Raw genomic sequence first — 21,019 nt, forward strand, 5'->3', positions numbered from 1 at the left:
CAATGTTGCCCATTCCCCCTGCTCTACCTGAATCCACTCATCTGCTTCCTAGTCCACAAGGGCATCAAAACCTTCTTTGTTTCTAACGCTAACTCAACCTTCTCCTTTCCCTTATTTTGGGCAGAGAGGGAACGGATTTCTCTAGTTGAGGCTGATCGGTCTTAGGTAGCTCCTTAGGGACTTTGGGGACCCATTTTTCCCTAGGAACAAGTTCATCTTTGGTGCCTTCCACACCCATTTTTGGCTTCCCCCTCTTTAAGGGGCACTTTTTAATTGTGACTGTATAGCCCACATAAGAAACAAGAGTTTGGCAAGTTCATATAAACCAAGGGTTTTCTTTATAAATAGAGCCATTTCTATGTAAAATAACTATGGAATTCAGGACATCCGATGCAATATCTATCTTGACACAGACCTGCGGATTCCCCCTAGGATTAATAAAGTTTCCTTTCTCAACACCAACTCTCCCCCCCAAATCTTTACACAGTGCAACTGCCTGCTTACAAAGTGAAAGAGGTAGATCCGACAACTCCACCCACACTAAGGTGCACGTGGACGTAGGCTATCCAAAGAGAAAGTCTCAGCCCACCCTTCCAGGTACAACGGTTTGTTCCAAATTGTCCACAACCCCTTTTGAAGCACTCTCGAGGCCATATCAGCCCCCTCAAACAAAAATATGAAATGTCCTTTCCTCAGGAAGCGCACATTAGTGACTACAAAGCCTTTCTTTACCCAGTTTGTCCTAAACCACGTCTCGATGAAGGCAGCTGGAGGGCTCACCACGGGCGAAAACCCACAACAGTATGTGTTCTTCAAAAAGCAACCGAATCCACATGGCGGTAGTCATCAAGAAAAGCCATAACGGAGATACATAGAACAATAGGACTCCCCATCGCTTGAGCTGCGCTATTCATGGAATCCTCCGACTCTAGCTTGTGGACTTGCATTTCTTCCTCAATGAAATCTCCTTTCAGTAAAGTTTGTCTACAATCTCCTTGAGGAGACCGGACAACCTCCTATGTGTTTGTCGCTTCCTTCTCAGGGCTGCTGGTTGTATTATGGGTCCTTGCCAAAGGCACATTAAAGAAGCCTCCTCGGTTCGCTTGGAGCGCCGAAGCATAGAAGGACTCCACGGGTGGTCAGCTCATTTGTGAGCCTGGCATCTGCATCCTGACTCCTAGTGCCTCTGTGGGCTTCCTTCGAGTGAGCTTTTCTGTTAGGGAGCATACAAAATAAATTGTCATCTCTGATCCATTTTTCCCATGCAAGCTGTTAGTCCAAGTGGCTCAAAGTCCAAGTGGCTCGAAGTACAAGTGTGGGCTCTCCTCTCACCACTAATGGGAGGGGGAAATCCGAATCTCTCCCTAAACACTGTACACAAGTCAAGGTGGCCAAGTGAGGGTGAGGGGTGGAGAGAGCCGTCCCATCAGCGTCTTCCTCCATCCCTTTCCTCCCCCACTATGATCTAAGACTAGTTTTTTAGCAACCCCACTACATGCTTTGTCGAGTTCAACATACTTTGCTTGCACAGACCCTTCTGTTTATAACTTTCACAATTTCAACCTACGCATCTTCCCATAAACACAATCCTCACAAAAAGAAATATTTGGCTGTACTAGACCCAAGGCTTCCACCACGTTAAGCCTTCTTAGTGCACAAAAGGCTTTTGGGATTGACGTGAGCCATCCTCTTGCCAAATATCAGTAGTGAAATCATCCCCTGTGAAATCTAACTGAAATCGTCCCGCTGGTTTTCAACCTTCTTGCTTGTGCTATCTTACGACAGTTCATAAATTACAGCAAAAACACTCTCAATTGCTCTCCCTCTCTACAGATACACTAGGGCCCAGGACAATCGTCGGGCTGGACCCCCCTGAAAGTTTTTATTCATCAGAGAGAAATTGAGTACATGAGTTCAGCGTGGAAGCTGTTCATCACCAAATCCGAAACGTGGATTTTCCCATTACATGAGCTCTCAGGCTCCCCTTCTTGGCAACAAGCCACTTGTCAATTTCTACATTACTTTCCTAATTACATGCCACTAAGGGCAACTCTAGAGTCTTCGAAGCACTTGGTCACGCGAACCACCTCCTAGACTGTTGTTAGGCTCCATTGCGCTAAGGAAAATCACTCTTCCTAGTACCTACAACAATTAATTAGAGCGCACCACCATGGCACCCATTAGTTGTTAGCACTTTGCATGCAAATAATACATTGTGGACTAACTCTAGTCACGGTGGGTGACCCCACTGAACACATGTGCACACATAACAAATATAAAAATATATATTTATTCTCGGGTTGACCGAAGTCAACGCTCTTGATCATAATTAAGGGCTTTGACCAAGCTCCTCATAGGTGTGAAGTCAACAAAATGGCCCTCCAGTGCTCTCTTCTGAGGACAAAGATCTTCACTTGTTGTTTATATTCCCAGGACGGCTAAAGTGTAATCTGAACAAGCCCTCTTGCTAAACCAAAGGGTCACCACCAAGATCACGTTCCCAAGAATAAAGAAAACAAAACGTTCAGCTACTAGCGGGGGAGAGCAGCAGCCCTCCAAAAAAGCCCCACCAAGAGGAGGCTAGAGCAGGAAAAGAGTCATGTTGTAGTAATCCACATAGCACGCCAGCCCAGCCGGTAGACGACCAGCAGGGTCCAAAAAAGACCGCCACAATCCGAACATCACCAGCTTTGAGGAGAATCAGCTCATCTAGCAGAACTACTGACAGAAAGGGAGGGGGCACTCCTTCGAACCAAGCTGTGCAGAGCTAGGCCAGGGGAGGCTGCACGGGGACAATAGCAGCCAACAAAGGCTGCCGCAAAGCAGCATGGCAAGCCAAGAACATGTGCCGGAGCACACAGTGGCAGAATGTGTGATGGGACGGCCAAGAAACAGACAGGGGGTACCATTATGGCTTTCTCCAGAAAGAGGCTAAACAATAGCTACTCAATTCACAAATCTTCCTACAAAAAGCCTATATCTAGGAAGTGAAAAAAACTCTCCTTAATAGAGAGCAAAAACCCTCAAACATCAGATCCAAAAGGAAAACCATGTTTGAACAGATACAAGCCTCTTGAAATAAATGATTTGCAATCCATCAGATCCAAAAGCTGAAGCATATACCTAGATGAATCCAGGAACATTCCCAAACTCATCCTCTAAAAACACAACATAGTGCAGTTTCAATCTCACGATAGTCACTCATAAGATTGAAAACCATAAACTCCATCACGCATAGCAGGGACTAGCTACTATGACATCCCCACTAACATCATCAGCGCCCAAAAGCTGAAGCATGTATTAACCGATACTAACAACACACTTGAAAATTATTAGCAATCAGATCGGATAACCATACCTGCCCTAGCTGCAGCCTCCAATTCAAAAAATGCTGCTACTGGAGCACTGCGTGCTACATCAATGTCTGCGAGTAGCTTGGCCAGCCAATCAACCAAAGCCAGCCTTCTCTGCCAGATAGAAAGCACAACAGTTAGATCTTTGATCCCGCCAAAAAGACATACATATAAATCTTTCTTCAACGCAGATTAGTTTCCCTAACAGCTCCAACAACATCCAACATTCACCTCTTTGTTTTTAAAGCAGAACACATCACCCCAAAGGCAAAGACTGTTGAAAACATTATCAGAATATATCTAAATGAATCCAAGAACATGCCCAAACTCATCCTCTAAAAACACAACACAGTGTGTAGATTCAATCTCATGATAGTCACTCACAAGGTTGAAAACCACAAACTCCACCACGCATAGCAAGGACTAGCTACCATGATGTCCCCACTGACATCATCAGCGCCCAACAGTGGGTGTAGACCATAGTATAAACATATACTCTCACACATACAAATCCTCACACCCACACATACTTGAGCATCCATTTATACAAAGGTCTTCATACTAAGTTTCAGTCGGCACAAGGGTAGACTCAGCCGTGACAACTGACAAGGCTAATCAAAAAATAGTCCACATTCTCTTCATTCCAGCTACAACTGCTTGTGAAGACTGTACGATTTCATTTTAGACGAGCCTCCAAGAAAAAAAATGCTTTATACCATCTAGCTCATAGGGCAACACACCACTTAAGATAGAAAGAATTTATCGTAATATCAGCGGGCCGCAACATGGATGAAAACTTCACAAGGTGAAATTTGCATGTTCGCTAATACGGCAGAAGCATATACCTAGACGAATCCAAGATCATGCCCAAACTCATCCTCTAAAAACACATCACATAGTGCAGTTTCAATACCATGATAGTCAATCATGAGGTTGAAAACCACAAACTCCATCACGCATAGCAAGGACTAGCTACTATGAACATCCCCTTGGCATCATCAGCACCCAACAGTGGGTGTAGACCGTAGTATAAACATATGCTCTCACACATTCAAATCCACACACCCACGCATACTTGAGCATCCATTTATACAAAGGCCTTTGTATTGAGTTTCTGTCGGCGCTCCGGAGGGGTAGGGCAGACTCAACTGTGCCAAACGATAGCAGTAAAGGTGAAGGCTAATCAAAAAATAGTATTCATTCTCTTCATTCAAGCTACACCTACTTGTGAAGACACTACGGTTTCATTTTAGTCTCTCCCAAATGAGCATTCAAGCAAAAAAAATGTTTTATACCATCTAGCTGACAGGTCAACACACCACTTAAGATAGAAAGAAGTTATCTTAATATCAGAAATATCAAGAGTAACAATAAAAAGAAATGCAACACGCCACAATTATAGATTGAGAAGGCCACAATTATACAGTGAGAAGGCTAGGGAAAATAATGGTTTTAAAACTAAAAGTCCAAACCTACAAGTTTTTGCTCCAACTTTCTAACCTTCTTGCTTTCTCCTTAAAAACATACCATATTTCAACAAAGTTTCTTTTTTAGTGTTCTAAAATAGTCACCCCTCTTATTCTACCCCAGAGCCATCACCAACTTTCCCAAGGCTTCTTCTGAATGCGAATGTGATATGATCCTGCATTCCTTAAATTTATTTTAAAAATCATTGTTTATTTTTGTTTTATTTTATTTTTATAGGGAGCCAAGGGGGTCATCAGAGACTGTGATGACAACTGAGAGGCATAATTACAGCAAAAATTGTTACCCCAATTGGGTCATTTCAAACAGTAAAATGGCATTGGTGAAAAAGTCCAGTGCCCCCCTCCCTTCAAAAACTGGTCGGCTCCATCAAGATAACCTTCGCTTTATCACCAGTCTCTTTCACACTTCAGCAGACACCCCTCCGCTCCCACAGCTAGTACTTCATCCCTACCACTCTCCATGAGACTTGCCCACAGCCCCCTCAATTCCTTACACCTCTGTTTCTTGCAGGCTACAGCAGCATCCCCTTTTGAAAGACCACTTTGGATATAGAGAAGCCAAAAACTCATGAGACGTACCTACAGTCTCCCTCAGTTCTCTGTCAAGGGCCAATTCAAAAATGGACAAGCCAAAAGTCTCTCAAAGCAGAGTTGTCACTAGTACTTTGTTAATTTCTTTAGTGAGCAAGGGCATATGTAAGCTCTCCCTTCTTGCACTCCACACATATTTACTCTCATAGTCCATTTTGGACTTCTGAAGATGTCAATAAATGTCTCTCTCCTTCCACATAGCCCTTTCCCAGCCCTATCCCATCTACATACTAGCATTACGACTTTGACCACCATCTAGATCATATATATGGGAACCACTTAGCCACATTACTACTGCGCATCGATACCCAGCAAATGTTTGATGACTGAAACCTTAACCACACCCCTAACTCATCTCCCAGAATGAAACACAGCTGCTAGAGTCAATGTCAATTCACACCTTGGAAACAAGCCCGGAACTGGCTGGAAGTTCAATTGCGGCAAGCAGGATGAATCGTAGCACTCTGGAGCAAATCACAGATCGGGATAGATCTCGTTTGGAAGCTGAAAACTCCGGACAGCGCGTTAAAAACTCAAAGATGAAGCTAGTAGGTGGATCGCTGTAGAGAGAGAGAGAGGATGGGAGAAGGGAAGAGGTAGAACAAATACACAGCACTAGGAACCAGAAATAAGGGCTGAACCCCGCTCCCCCCCCTCCCCCCGAGAAGGTCTTTATTGTAATAGAAATCTCTTTGTACAAGGCAGCTCATGTGGGAACAGAGTCTAGATACAATTTTCAATACAAATTGCATATACCTAGATGAATCCAGGAACATTCCCAAACTCATCCTCTAAAAACACAACATGGTGCAGTTTCAATCTCATGATAGTCACTCACAAGGTTGAAAACCATAAACTCCATCATGCATAGCAAGGACTAGCTACTATGACATCCCCACTGACGCCATCAACGCCCAACAGTGGGTGTAGACCATAGTATAAAAATATGCTCTCACACATACAAATCCACACACCCACACATACTTGAGTCCATTATACAAAGTCTTCGTACTGAGTTTCTCTCGGCACTCCAGAGGTGAAGGGCAGACTCAGCCATGATGAAGGCTAGCACTAAAGGAGAAGGCTAATCAAAAGGTAGTCCAAAATCTCTTCATTCAAACTACAACTGCTTGTGAAGTCTAAACATTTTCATTTTAGTCTCTCCCCAACGAGCATCTAAATCTAAATCTAGCTGATAGGGCAACGCACCATTTAAGATAGAAAGAATTATCACAATACCAGCAGGCCGCAACTTGGACGAAAACTTCACAAGGTGAAATTTGCATGTCCGCTAATACGGCCGAAGCATATACCTAGATGAATCCAGGAACATTCCCAAACTCATCCTCTAAAAACACAACATGGTGCAGTTTCAATCTCATGATAGTCACTCGCAAGGTTGAAAACCATAAACTCCATCATGCATAGCAGGGACTAGCTACTATGACATCCCCACTGACGTCATCAGCGCCCAACAGTGCGTGTAGACCATAGTATAAAAATATGCTCTCACACGTACAAATCCACACACCCACACATACTTGAGCATCCATTTATACAAAGTCTTCGTACTGAGTTTCTGTCGGCACTCCGGAGGTGAAGGGCAGACTCAGCCATGATGAAGGCTAGCACTAAAGGAGAAGGCTAATCAAAAGGTAGTCCAAAATATGAACTAGGCCAACCAACTAGAAAGCATGTGCTTTCTAAAAGCTGGGCCTGCTTTTCTCACCTAAAATAGGCGCTTTTCTCTAGAAAGTCGAGCTTTCTCCAATATCTTGGGCTTTCCCAAAAACAAGTGCTTTTCTCCATTGAGTGGGATGCCTTTAATGCTTTTAGCTCAATGGGCCCTTCGTTTATTGGGAAGCCACTTGTCTTTTGCTTTTTTCCTTCATAAGTGGGGGAATTTCGCACTCTCCAAGTCCAGCATCTCGCACAAACAATCACCAACACTTTGACCCATTAGAGGTTAGCCAAATGCCTGCATTCTAGTTCTTGGACTAATCCTAGTCCCATGTGGGTATCCCCACAGTGTTATTTAACCAATGCAATGTAAAGAAAAATAAAACTTGTTCTAGTTACCAACGTCAACTTTCCTTGACCGAAGTCAATCTTAGAGATTTCTCTTTATTTCTTGGGAGAAGTTATAAACTTGTGACACCACCCTCGGCTTCTAAACAATTGACCTCAACTGAGAAGCTTCTTGGCACAATTTACCTACGTGATGCACAATTTGTTCTAGCTGGAAGATCTCCTCCATTCCTTCCACCTCTCGTGGTTCTTCTTGAACTAGTTCAGTGGGCTCTAGTCCTTGATATTTCTTTAAAAGACTCACATGGAAAGCCTTGTGGATCTTTCAATTCTCTGGCAATTCTAGTCGATAAGCGACTTCATTTATTGGCTCACTAACTCGAAAAGGTCCATAGTACCTAGTTGATAATGTTGGATATGCCTTTTCTTTTCCTTTAATCTTTCTGAGTCTGGCTTTCTTACACTTGAGAAGTACCCAATCCCCTTCTTGAAGATTTAGGTCCCCTCTGTGCTTGTCTACTGCTCTTTTATGCTTTTCTTGAGATCTTTGGATGGATGTCCGTACTCGAGAAAAGTTGTCTCAAGGTCTCGAACATACTCATCGGCCGCAAAAATCTTCGTCTTGAGCATAGGTGGCAATCACCTTCCCATAAATCACTTCAAAAGGGGCTTTTCCTATGGAACTACTGGGGGTGAGAAGAAGAAGGAAAATCTAACTTTGTCCCCAACTTATCAAATAAATCTCTCCTAAACAAGCTATTCATTCAAGGTCTTGGTTAATTACTATTGTCTTAGGCAGCCATGGTGCTTGAAAATCTGTACCATTAATAACTTTGCCATGTAGTCCGCTTTAATACTCTTCTTGACAAGAATGAAATGGGAGCTTGCTGGCTAAACCTGTCAATAATAGTCCAAATCCCATCATTTCCATTCCTTGATCTTGGTAGATCAAAGATGAAATCCACGGCTACGCTTTCCCATGGAGCTTGAGGCACTCAAAGTGGCCTCAACAGCCCTGGGGTCTTTTGTTTGCCATACTTTACTTTTTGGCAAGTAAGATATTCCATCACAGACTTATGGATGTCTTTTCGCATACTTGGCCAAAATAAGTACCTTTCAATAGCTTGAGTCGTGGTGGAGACAACTCAATGACCTGCATAGGGTGGTGCATGAGATTCTTCCAAGGGTCACACACAAATAATCGTCCTTCACGAGATACCCATCCTTGAGAGAATACGGGCTGGTCGACTAGCCTTGCATATTCTCAATGATTTTTCCAAAGTATGGGTCTTCCAAACACTGTGATAGGCTATGGTGACATTATTCGCTTGAGGCCTCCTAGAAAGAGCATCCACCACTCGATTATGTGCTCCTGGGGTATGAAGAATCTGAAAACGGAATATGGACAAAAAGTTTACCCATTTCATATGCTTCTCCAAAACGTTAGTTTGAGTCAAGAAATACTTGAGACTTTGATTATCCGTCTTAATTGTGAAATCAGCCCCTAAAAGATAGTGTTTCCAAATAGTAAGAGCATGAACTACAGCCAACATCTCCTTCTCATATATTCCCATCTATCTCTCAGCATCCATAATCTCCTACTTTCAGAGACAACCACATGCCTGTTTTGATGAAGAGCAGCTGCAACACACTCTCCACAAGCATCGCAGTCCACATCAAAGGGCTGATATAAATCAGGAACAATAAGAATCGGCTCCGTGGTTAGCTTCTCCTTAAGAGTGTTGAAGCTGTCCTTTGTCACTCTCCCCATCTGAAAATTGCATCCTTAAGAGAGTTAAAGCTGTCTTTTTGTGAGGTCATGTAACGGGGCTGCAATATCAGTAAAATGTCTGATAAACCTTCTATAGTAGGAGCAAAGTCCCACAAAAACTGCAGACTTCATGCACTGTTTTCAGCTTGGGCCATTCTTGGATGGCTTTGATCCTTGCAGGATCCATTCTTATTCCATCTTTGGAGATGATGTGTTCAAGGTAATGGATTTCATCCAAAAAAAATTTACTTTTCTTGCCATTTATAAAAAGCTTATTGTCTCTGAGTTCTTAAAACACAGTGACTAGATGTCTTCTATGCTCCTCTTCTAACTTTGAAAAGACAAGGATGTCATCAAAGAAAGTACCTATAAAGTGTCTCTGAGGTCGAAAAATCCGGTCCATCATTCTATTGAAAGTAGTTGGAGCATTTGTTATTCCAAAACGCATAACCAAGAACTCATATAACCCAAAATCCATCCAAAAAGCTGTCTTATAAATGTCATGAGGATGATTCCTGATGTGATGGTAACCACTCTTCAAGTCAATCCGGCTGAAAATAGAGGCTCCCTTTAATCTATCCAACACAACATCACTCTGTAGGATCAAGAATCTATTCTTGACGGTCATCTTATTGAGGGCTCTATAGTCCACACACATCCGATAAGATCCATCCTTCTTTTGAACCAATAACACAAGTGAGCAAAAAGGAGAAGGACTAGGTCGAATGAGTCCTTTGGGCAGCAAATCATGTATATCTTCGGGCCGCTTGGGAGGTCACTCCCTTGGAAAAGGATCTAGAAAACAATCTTTAAAAATATCTCGAAACTGAAATTTATCTCTGTCCCATAGAACCCAAAAAAGGCAAGAGGACTCCTTTGCCAAGTGATGTATCTCGAGACACCCCTCCAACACATAGAGTTTCATGTTCTATACAAAGGGCTAGCATCCAAGCTGGTTTTCAGAAGCAAGCAATGGCAAAGGCAACTACAGACCTCAACTGGTTCTTCATACAGTGTGCCATTCCCTTTCATGTGGCCAAGATAAAACAATGGAGGAAGACTGTAAGGGCCATTAGCTGCATTGGATGCGAGTGGGAAGGCCCTTCATCTGAGGCTCTGCAAGAACGAGAGCTCAAACAAGAAAGAGCATGCTGGGAGTTTTGCCGGCACACAATTGTGCACTCCACCATGCACTAGCCGTGTCGGTGAGATGAAAACTCACCATGCGAAAGTTGGAAAATTTTCAGCACCAAAGGTCACATCAAATTGGTGTATAAACTTCACAGCTTTGTTCAAGTGTCCATGGGTTCAGTCATAAGTGACAAAGCGGACTGACTTACCTCCTCTGAACTTTTTCGCTTTCAGTGCCAAAGGCTTTTCTGAATGCTTCCAATATGAAGATGTAGAGGAAGCAACTTGTGCTAGAACTGGTAATAGATGACTTTCTTGGGTGCTTCTTAGTTTGAGAAGTAGATCTCCTTCAGTTTCCTCTTGGGCGTGGACTCCTCCCTCTCTCTCTAGAACTAGGGCGATATCGGGAAGTTACTAGACTAGGGGAATGGCACCCACGTACTTCCTTATGAATAATCACATGCTTAGACACGTGTGGGCCTTCGAAAAGATGCTGAATCGAAAATTCCAACTCTTGGATTTTGTTCTTTACAAAGCCTTCATTAAGATCATCATTAAGTTATACAGGTCCCTTCATCTGATTGAGCCATTGGGAAGCTGAACTTCCATGTTCTGAAACCATGACGTGCGAGATGAAAAATCAGACCCAAACTGAATCAAGTGGCTGAGCCTAAAACAACGAATTGCAAAACCCCACTCCTCTCAAGGAGGTAAACGCTTACGGGTGAAGATGGGAGCTGGCCCAATGCACTATGAAGTAAGGGTGGGAGTGGATTTTGGTTGTATGATGCAACCAGTAGTCCAGAATTCACGTCCAGTCCAGGATTTGGGCAAGTAGAACTGAAATGTAATCAATATAGTGTGCAAAAGCCCTTTCTCCAAAATCTTGGGCTTTCCCCCAAAAACAAGCGCGCCTTAATATTTTTAGCTCAAGTAGGCCCTCCATGGACAGGGGCACCACTCGTCTTGTGCTTTTCCCCTTAAAAATTGGGGGAATTCAGCACTCTCCAAAGTCTTGCACCTTGTACAAACAATATCCAACACTTTACCCCATTAGAGGTTAGCACATGCATGCATTCTGGTTCTCGGACTAATCCTAGTCCCTTGTGGGCATCCCCACAGTGTTATTTAACCAATGCAACACAATCTACAGAGGAAAATAAAACTTGTTCCTAGTTAACCGAGGTCAACTTTCTTTGACCGAAGTCAATCTTAAATATTTCTCTTTATTTCTTGGGAGAAGTTACAAACTCGTGGCAATGACAAAGCTTGATTCCTCACTCATGTCATCCCACACAGCCACACAGCAACTGTTCCCTACTCGCTTCATTATCTCCCAACTAAAGGAAGGCTTAAAAATGGTAAAGCCCAAGACCATGAGCACCTCCTAGCTCATGGTTGGGACTTAGCCAACTCATTTAATAATGCTCTTTGTACAAGTGTCCCCAAAGCTTGCACCATCAATATCATAGTACCGATCCACAAAGCAAGAGACCCTATGGATACTGGCAACTATTGAACAATCATGTTAGGCCAGGGTATATGGAGAACAATCATGTTAGGCCAAAGAATATGGATCAGCACTTGAGATACATATAAATGAGCACAGCGATTGGGCAGGCATGCACGCGACAAGCTACTCCACCTTACACCATATCTTTACCCTTAGAATCCTTATTGAGAAGGCCAAACAATCGGAAGCAAAAGGTTTATTGCTGCTTCTTTGACCTCTACAAGAATTTTGAGTCAATTTCACAAGATCGCATCATTTCAGATCTACAAGAATTTTGAGTCAATTTCACAAGATCGCATCATTTCAGATCTTCGGTCGGCATTAACCACACATGTCCTATACTCCATATGTAACCAGCCTCAAGACCAACAAGAGGGTGGTAGAACAACTAACCAGCCATAAGCCTTCACATTAAAATATTCAGCAAACACTTCAGACACAGATTGGGGGAAGCTAGAGTGCTCCTGCTCAAGTACAAAGACACAGACTCACCCCAAAGCCTTGGCGCCCCTTTCGGTATTTCTTTATTAATTGGAGAGTCCAGCAAATAGATTACACAATGAGCGCAATCTCACTCGCATTCAGTGCTCTTCCCACTCTCAATAGGCATCAATATCACAAACATTAGCCCTGCGAGGCTCTACTCTCACACCCATGTACCCATACACATCCATTCTCAGTGCAAACACTTGCATTAAAACCTGGGAGCTGTTACTAGCAGCCCATACAGGACCACACACTCCCCAGACAACCACAAGTGTCCACTGACTCACTGGAATACCCAAAGAATGGGTGAAAGCATAACTGATCTTCCCATAATGCTCAGAAGCAGGAACATACTGTGCAAGCATTCATTGTGAACCATCCTGCCAAGCAAGACTCTCCAAAAACACAGCCCACTGCTCATGGGCAATCACTAGAAGCCATGAGTGCACCCTTTACGAGCCAAAAGCTCAACCAAGCTCATTCATGAGCTAATTGCACACCATTTATGGACTCAATGCATAACCCTGCCAAGCTGGAAGTCCTTCCATTCAGCCACTTTGGCAGCAGCCCATACCAAATGCAAGTGAGTGGGTGTTGTACAGCCCGTACAACCTCACCTTACCTTGCAGCCCATGGCCATCGAACCGCCAGAAAACCCCATCCGTACAGCCCGTACCAAAAGCACCTTCTCACTGCATGTGGACTGTCCGTACAGTCTGTATGGCTGTACGGCAGGCTGACACCCCCATGTGCTGATCCATACCGTGACTGGTTTCCGTACTGCAAGTCGAGGAGAGCCCATGGCGCCGCCGTCTCTATCCCGTCAATCGATCCTCCTCTTTCAAAAACTCACGCCCTTGTGACATACCCCTCTCTCCAACACTGGTACATTAACAATTCAGCAAAAGTGAAGCTAGCAGATTGGGAGCTAGAGTGCCCCTGTACCAAGACAAAGACACAAATTGGCCCCAAAACCTTGGCGCCCCTTTCGGTATTTCTTTAATTAAGTGAGAGGCCCTGAAAAACCAGGCTACATAAAGGATACATTCTTCCCAGCATCTGGGGCATTCCACATCCCATCGGGCATTCACATACCCTGCATAGCCTTTACTGTTCACTGCTCTCATTAACCCTAGTAATAGGCCTCCATTCCTATTCCAAAGAGCTTGCACACCTGTCACTAGTAACCACACTTCGCCACACAGTTCCCCATAGCTGTCACTAATGCCCAATTAGCCATCCATCTGTTCAATGCAGAGAAAGAAAGCATACATAAGCTTTCTCAACTTTCTAGGACTGCCACTACCTATAGTCTCTCACCCTATGGGCAGCACATATCCTGATACATCAACTTGTTTCCCATGAGAGAATTAGATCACAACATAGCAAACACTATGGCAGTCACACCTGTACTATCCCTCTCGGGTTTCCAGTGATACTTTCCATCTCACGCATGGATTCCCGTGTACCAACGATGTGCCATCTGCCTAGCAATCACTGCCTGCATGTGACATATCTCCCGGAGAAACCAAAAACACATTCCCATACGGAACATGTTACTTGCCAAAGCCTGCAATAAGATACACAATGAATTCAATCATACTTGCATTCAATGCATTTCCCTCCTCTTAGTAGGCATCAGTATCCCAAGCATTGACCCTGATGGGCTCTACTCTCACTCCTAGTGGCAATAGGCATCCATTTCAATTATTACACCTGCATGAGGCTCGGAGTTGTTACTAGCAGCCCATACGGGGCCACACAACTCCCCTCACTGCCTCTGGTGTCCAATGATCCACTGAAAATACCCAAGCCATGGGTGTGTGTGATCTGCCCACAACCTTAAGTGCATGAACCAGTTCTGCAAGCATCCACTGTGAACCACTGTGCTGACTGATTCTCTCCACGATAGTCAACAACAAGGGAACCACCTTCGCGAAGAATCACCAACTCATTCTGAGCAACTGGAAGGCATTGAACCTAGGCCACACACTTACATGGAACCCTTCGTAGAACTGGAGCAGCTGGCAGACTGTACCCGTCCTACGATATTCCGTACCAGCCCCTACAGTGATCCGTACATGTGATGCTCACAGTAATTCGCAGTACACAGTTACCAGCACAGCCCGTACAGTCCGTATCAAAGCATCAGCCACCAACCAGCCCGTGATCCATGTGGTCAGCCTGTGCTCCTAAACACTATCCACAACCAGCCCCCAAAGCCTTGAGGTCAGCCCAAGCTCTTGAGAAGCCAATTCCCGTCAGCCCATGAGCGCTCAACCAATCCCGTCGTGATCTCTGCTCTCTCTTGGTGATCAGCTCATGCTCCCAGTCAACGGTCTCCCTTAGCTTGTGAACCATTCCCGTATATGATCCCGTCGACCCCCTTATGTGATGCTTTTCTCTGGATCCTTCTATTGGCAACCTTGCCAATTCCATCAAGGCATGGGGAAATGCCACGTGGCACTCCCCCCTTCATTTGCCCCATGCTCCCCTAGTGGGACCCTTTTAAAGCCGAACCAATGGCCAACTTTTGGATCCTCAGGTTCTTTGCCCCCTTCTTGGTCCAAACCACAAAATTCACCCTAAGGCACAATTGCTAGGTCTTTAGCACATCAAGCAACCCATGCCCTCGCTCCTTATTTTCCCAGGGTCCTGCCCAAATGCAAGCCGACATGCATGCGCCAAAAATCACGCCCTCGTGACAGCATACACTATTTGGACTCTACATAGATGTGTTGGCCTCATTAGTGGACACTTTGGGAAGGCAAGGATCAGCACCAGCAATGTTGGCAATGTGTTCCTCTGAGGTATCTTTGGTGATATTTATGTGACCTTGTAAAAGACGGTTGTGACATGTCCCAGCACTCCTAAAACCTCTGATCTACAAGCAAACACAAGAACACACACACACAACGTGAGAAACTGAGCACGCTGCTCACCACCCAACCATGACATCTACGGGATGTGATCCCGAATCAGGAGATGTCCCCTCCGAGCCACGAGCTGAGCTACTGGCACGAACTCCCAACCAGATCCAAACCAGCCTGGTGTCCCATACCACCAAGTGGCGCTGTGAAGCCTGGGATCTGCTACTGGGCCTTGGGCTACGCTAAGATGCAAGCGCGTGTCCGCGACTCAATCCACGATCAAACCTAGCACCTGGAAATGAAACTTGCTCCCATCGGCTCCCTTGAGAACTGAACCCCTGGGCCCCTTTTATAGACTCGGGCCCCAAGCGCCAAAAATAGCGAAGACCTCTAACTGGTTCGTACCCTTGCAACTCAACCCGAGAATCAAGCCTGCCTAGCTCTAAGCCTCCCCAGGCTACCTGAGCTAGTCTTGTGTACCCAGTACACGTCAGATACCAATCCGTGCACATGACATACTTCCCCTCCTCTAAGAACTCACTCCTTAGTTCGCTAAAAAACCCGGAAATGTTCTTTGGAGGTTTTGTAATGTCTCCCATGTTGCATCCTCCTCAACACGATCCTTCCACTTGATCTTGTATTCCGTGATAGATCGATTATGAATCTGTCTGTCACGAAATTCAAGAATACACTCAGGTTCGTGTGGAATAAAAGTCAAATCTGTAACTTCTATTATCTCTTGAGGAGAAACAAGTTGATCATCCACACCCAAAACTTCTTTCAGTCTACTGACATGAAAGACTCGATGTACTTTAACATCAAGAGGCAATTCTAGTCGATATGCAACTGGTCCAATTCTTTTAATGACCTTGAACGGACCACAGTATCTGGGGGACAATTTCAGAACCAAACCAGTACTTAGGCTCTTGGATTCCTTGGGAATTCGCAAATATACCATCGTTCCTTCAGAGAACTCTCTAGGTGAACGATGTCTATTAGCATAAAATCTGTCCCGATCTTGGGCACTTCTAATAGACTCCTTGGCAAACTGCAACATTTCCTGCATATCTTGCAAGAAGTTCTTTGCAGCATCATTTTGAATCCCTTTTAACCCAACCATAACTGGTGACTTAGGTTGAAACCCGTACATAAGCATAAAAGGACTGTAACCAGTACTGGAATGCTTTGCACTGTTGTAAGCAAATTCTATCATAGGTAGATAATCTTTCCATGAAGACTGTCTCTTAGATACATATGCCCGAAGCATATCTTCAACCAACTGGTTAACCTTCTCTATACTGCCATCGGATTGTGCATGATCTGAGGAACTCATACTTAGAGTAGTTTCTAACTTCTCAAAAACAAGTGTCCAAAAGTTACTTGTAAACTTTGAGTCTCTGTCACTGACTATGTTAGATGGCAAACCATACAACTTAAACAAGTGGTCCACAAACTCGTGAGCCAGCTGAACAGCTGCAATAGTTGTTCTAGTAGGTAAGAATCTAGCCATTTTTGTCAAACGGTCGACTATGACCCAAATGGAGTCATGACCCTTGCGCGTTCGAGGCAAACCAGTAATAAAATCCATGGAAATACTTTCCCATTTATTACTTGGAATCTGTAATGGCTGTAATAAACCCGCGCTCCTAAGGCGTTCTGCCTTAGTGACCTGACAAACCCGGCAACCTACTACATAGTTCTCAATAAATGCACGCATCTTAGGCCAATAAAAGGTATGCTTCACAAGAGACAGAGTCCGATGTATACCCGGATATCCAGCACTAGGAGCATCATGACACTCCCAAAGAATCTTGGATCTAAGTTCCAAAACATCTGGTACATAAATCTTTCCATTCCGGACAAGCCGTTCCTAATCATCCACTGACCTCCCGCCGCCTGTACCGTGGATGGCACAATCCCTGAGTCCTGGTCAACCATGGAGCTCTCATCCTGGACTCTCTGCCAATAAGAACTGAAATGACTATCAGTTACGTAAAGCCCTCTCAAGGATTGAAATAGGTCTGAGGATATTTCCGTAAATGACATAGCATTTACAAATTTGACTCGACTTAAGGCATCCGCCACACTATTCAACGAACCCTTTCGATAACGTATTTCAAAATCAAAATCTTGCATTAATTCTGCCCATCTAGCTTTCCGTCCCCTCAATTCAGATCCATCACACACATACTTAATTGACTGATGATCAGTCAATACAAGAAACTTCGAACCATACAAGTAGTGTCTCCAAACCTTCAGGGCATACACTACAGCATAAAGTTCCTTTTCTAGTGTGGGCCAACGATATTGGGTGTCGTCTAGCTTCTTACTCTCGAAAGCTACAGGTCTGCCCTCTTGGAATAGAGCTGCCCCAATCGCAAAATCACTCGCATCGGCCTCTAAAACATAAGGCCGGGTAGGATCGGGTAATGCAAGAACGGGTGCTTCCTTGATAGAAAACTAGGTTTTAAAAGCCTTGTTGCCCCAATCGCAAAATCGCTCACATCGGCCTCTAAAACATAAGGCCGGGTAGGATCGGGTAATGCAAGAACGGGTGCTTCCTTGATAGAAAACTAGGTTTCAAAAGCCTTGTTCAATGCATCATTCCAAGAAATTGGCTGGGTAGACCTACGTCCACGACCTTTCAATATGTTTGTGAGGGGTGCGGTGATATGTGAATAATCACGCACAGATTTCCGTAGAAATACCGTAAATCCTAGGAAAGAACGAAGTTGTTTCACAATCTGAGGAATAGGCCATTCTAAAACCTTCTAGATACGATCCAGATCAATGCTAATACCTTCAAAAGAAATCTTGTGTCCTAAGTAAATGATCTCCTTCATAAAGAAGTCACATTTACTCATCTTGGCATAGAGCTTATGCTGTCTTAGAATAACTAAGACAATCCGGAGGTGTCCTATGTGATCCTCAAGCGTTCGGCTATATATCAAGATGTCATCTGAGAACACTACAACGAATTTGCCCAAAAAATCTCGGAACAAATCATTCATCATTTGTTGGAAGGTGGCAAGAGCATTGGTCAAACCAAAAGGTAATACAAGAAACTCATAGTGACCATACCTAGTTCGGAATGCGGTTCTATCTATGTGTTTAGCATAGATATGGATTTGGTGATAACCCGTACGCAAATCAATCTTAGTGAAATACTTCGCTCCGGCCAAACGGTCTATCAGATCATTGGAACGAGGTAGAGGGTATCGATTCTTAATTGTCACTTTATTCAATCGTTTATAATCTATACACATTCTCCATGTAGAATCTTTCTTCTTCCTTAAGAGGACAGATGCATCCCAAGGTGATTTACTTGGACGAATATAGCCCATATTCAGGTAATCCTGTAGCTGTGTAGCTAGCTCATCCTCCTCAAGCTGGCTCATCCTATATGGTGGTACACTAATAGGTTGAGCGCTAGGTACTAAATCTATGCGATGATCTACTGCCCGTTCTGGAGGTAAACCTTCCGGTAGTTGAGCAGGGAATACATCCTTGAAACCATCTAACAACATTCTCAATTCACGGTGTTCAAACACACTTAAATCATTCTTGTTATTTACAGAGACAACAAATGAAGAAAGTGGAATCAAAACACACTGATAGACATCATAATGAGAAGTGTTTAATATATTCCGAAGCTGCATCGCAGATACAATAGGTCCCTGAGAAGAGGGAATATTATCACACTGAATACAAAATTGGGTGTCCTTATCCACAAAAGAAAGGGTATGCTCCATCCATCCAATCCGAATATTGTGGGTTTTAAACGACTCTATTCCGATTAACAAGTCCACATGCTCCAAGTGCATAACATAGCACGTAAGAGCCCCTGTGTATTCTTGAATCCGGATAGGAAGCGCTTCAATCTTGCGATCCCAAAACTGCTTCCCAGCTGGAAGCTGCACCTCATAGGTGTGATCGCTAGGTATTGTGGACAGCCCCATCTTCTGCACAAATTTGTAATTAACAAAGTTGTGAGAGCTGCCCGGGTCAAAGAGAATGTGAACTCTTTGGTCCCTAACTTCTCCATAAACTCGGAAAAGATCATGGGAACCAAATAACGAAGTATTGAAAGTGCAATTACAAGAAAGTGGGCAAGTAATGACATTTACAGAAATACCTGTCATCGAAACTTGGTTCGCTCCCTTGGCTTTGGTACTGGACCCGCCTGGAGCTTCAGTCCCAGCGCTTGCTTTTGATTCTTGCGCTTTGGACACTCATTCTTGGTGTGGCCCCGCTCCTCGCAGTAGAAGCAACGTCCTTCCTTCTTAAGCTTCAAGGTACGAAGGAAACGGGCTCGACCATTCTTCACCTGAGTCAAGTGTTTCTTGGAGGCGTTGTCTATAGACTTCGTCTCCCCGGTACCAATGGTAGACTAGAAGAACTTCCGTTCGTTCTTCCCACTCGTCTCGGAAACTGTAGTTGCCTTTGCACTGGCCATGGTATCATCATAAATACGCGCGTAATTCATGGCCTCTTGCAACGTGGTACATTTGTTGTTCTTGATCTGCAACTTCTACGAATCTGGCAAACCATCCACAAAGAAACCTAACAAGGTCACTGGATCCATCTTTGTGGCCCTGGTCTGCAGATCTCGAAACCTTTGAAGATAAACTTCAAACGTCAAGTTCAGCTTAGACATATCAAGGGCTTTAAGCTTGCCTACGATATCATAGTCGTCCTCCTTCTTCAGAAACTCCTTCCTGAAGACCCCTTCGAAATCTATCCATGTTACAGGCTTGGGTTGGAGTTCCTTCCACCATAACAAAGCCTTCTTGACATGAAGCTGGCTGCAAGCTGTATTTTCTTGTCATCTGGGTACGGGTGGAACTAGAAGTGTACTTGCCACTTATGCAACCAAGTGTCAATAACCTCCTTGGTTCGAGACTTCTAATCTCCCGAAAAAGGGTCTGGAGTTATGTTCGGACCTAACACTGAAGCCATGGCATCCACATGCGTAAGTGCCTGCACAGTGCTAGTCAGAAGTGTGAGAGTAGTCTGAATCCCTTGGAGTTGCTGTGTCAACCCCGTTTGATTCGCATTAACCTGCTCAAATTTTCCATCTAGAGCAGTGGTGAATTCACTGAATGCTTTCTTCGTAATCAGATCGTCATAAAGACCCTGGTCTTCCTCCGCAGGGTAGTCCAAATCCTGATCTCCCATGGCAAACTCAGGATTTACAGAATCAGCCAGGTCTGAAATCTGATCTGAAAAGAGTAGCGAACTGAGAGAAATAACTGGGGAAATCGAAGCTAGAAGGAGAGTGGAGCAGAGAAAAAACCGTCCCAAGAGGAGGTGACGAAAGAAGAGGAGCTGGCCGAAAAGAAGATGCTGGAAGCTGACAATCAGCTTGCGTAGGTGAACCCGGAGTCTCCCTTTTGCTGGTTCCGCTGCAGGCTGTAGTGTACGGAAGTCTGCTGCAGGCCGTACTGTACGGAAATCTGACGCAAGCTATGGCCGTTCCTAGATGGCGAAATCTGGTAGAAGTGTAAGGAGGTCTTCTTGCGCACTCTAGCTTAGGCTGTGGCTGAGCTTGGGATCCTGCCAGGCTATAAAGGAGATGGTGCAGCTAATCTAGGAAGCTATGCTTTCTAGAAAAGCTCACCCTCCCAATCTTGGAGAGTTGATGCTTTTTTTAGCATCAAACCCCTCCTAACCTTGGAGGGTTGCTGCTTTTTCTCGCCCCACCCTCCCAACTTGGAGGGTGGTGCTTTTTGCGAAAAAACAGCTCCTCCCACAATCTGGCCGCACCCTGCTCCAGCCTATGGCGCACC

General features: G+C 44.4%; 1 protein-coding gene across 1 annotated transcript in view; it reads right to left on the bottom strand.

The window, feature by feature from the left end:
* LOC147892805 (PX domain-containing protein EREL1-like) overlaps positions 1-21,019 on the bottom strand; it is a 72,459-nt gene that overhangs the window by 33,608 nt on the left and 17,832 nt on the right. Inside the window, exon 5 of the mRNA XM_087387313.1 lies at positions 3,359-3,467. Coding sequence (XP_087243439.1) covers positions 3,359-3,467 — 109 coding nt within the window. The remainder of the gene's footprint in view (positions 1-3,358; positions 3,468-21,019) is intronic.

Source organism: Dipteris shenzhenensis, chromosome 16 (assembly GCF_047967505.1).
Source record: "Dipteris shenzhenensis isolate YYH24624 ecotype China chromosome 16, Dip_SZ_1.0, whole genome shotgun sequence".
Lineage (NCBI taxonomy): Eukaryota > Viridiplantae > Streptophyta > Polypodiopsida > Gleicheniales > Dipteridaceae > Dipteris > Dipteris shenzhenensis.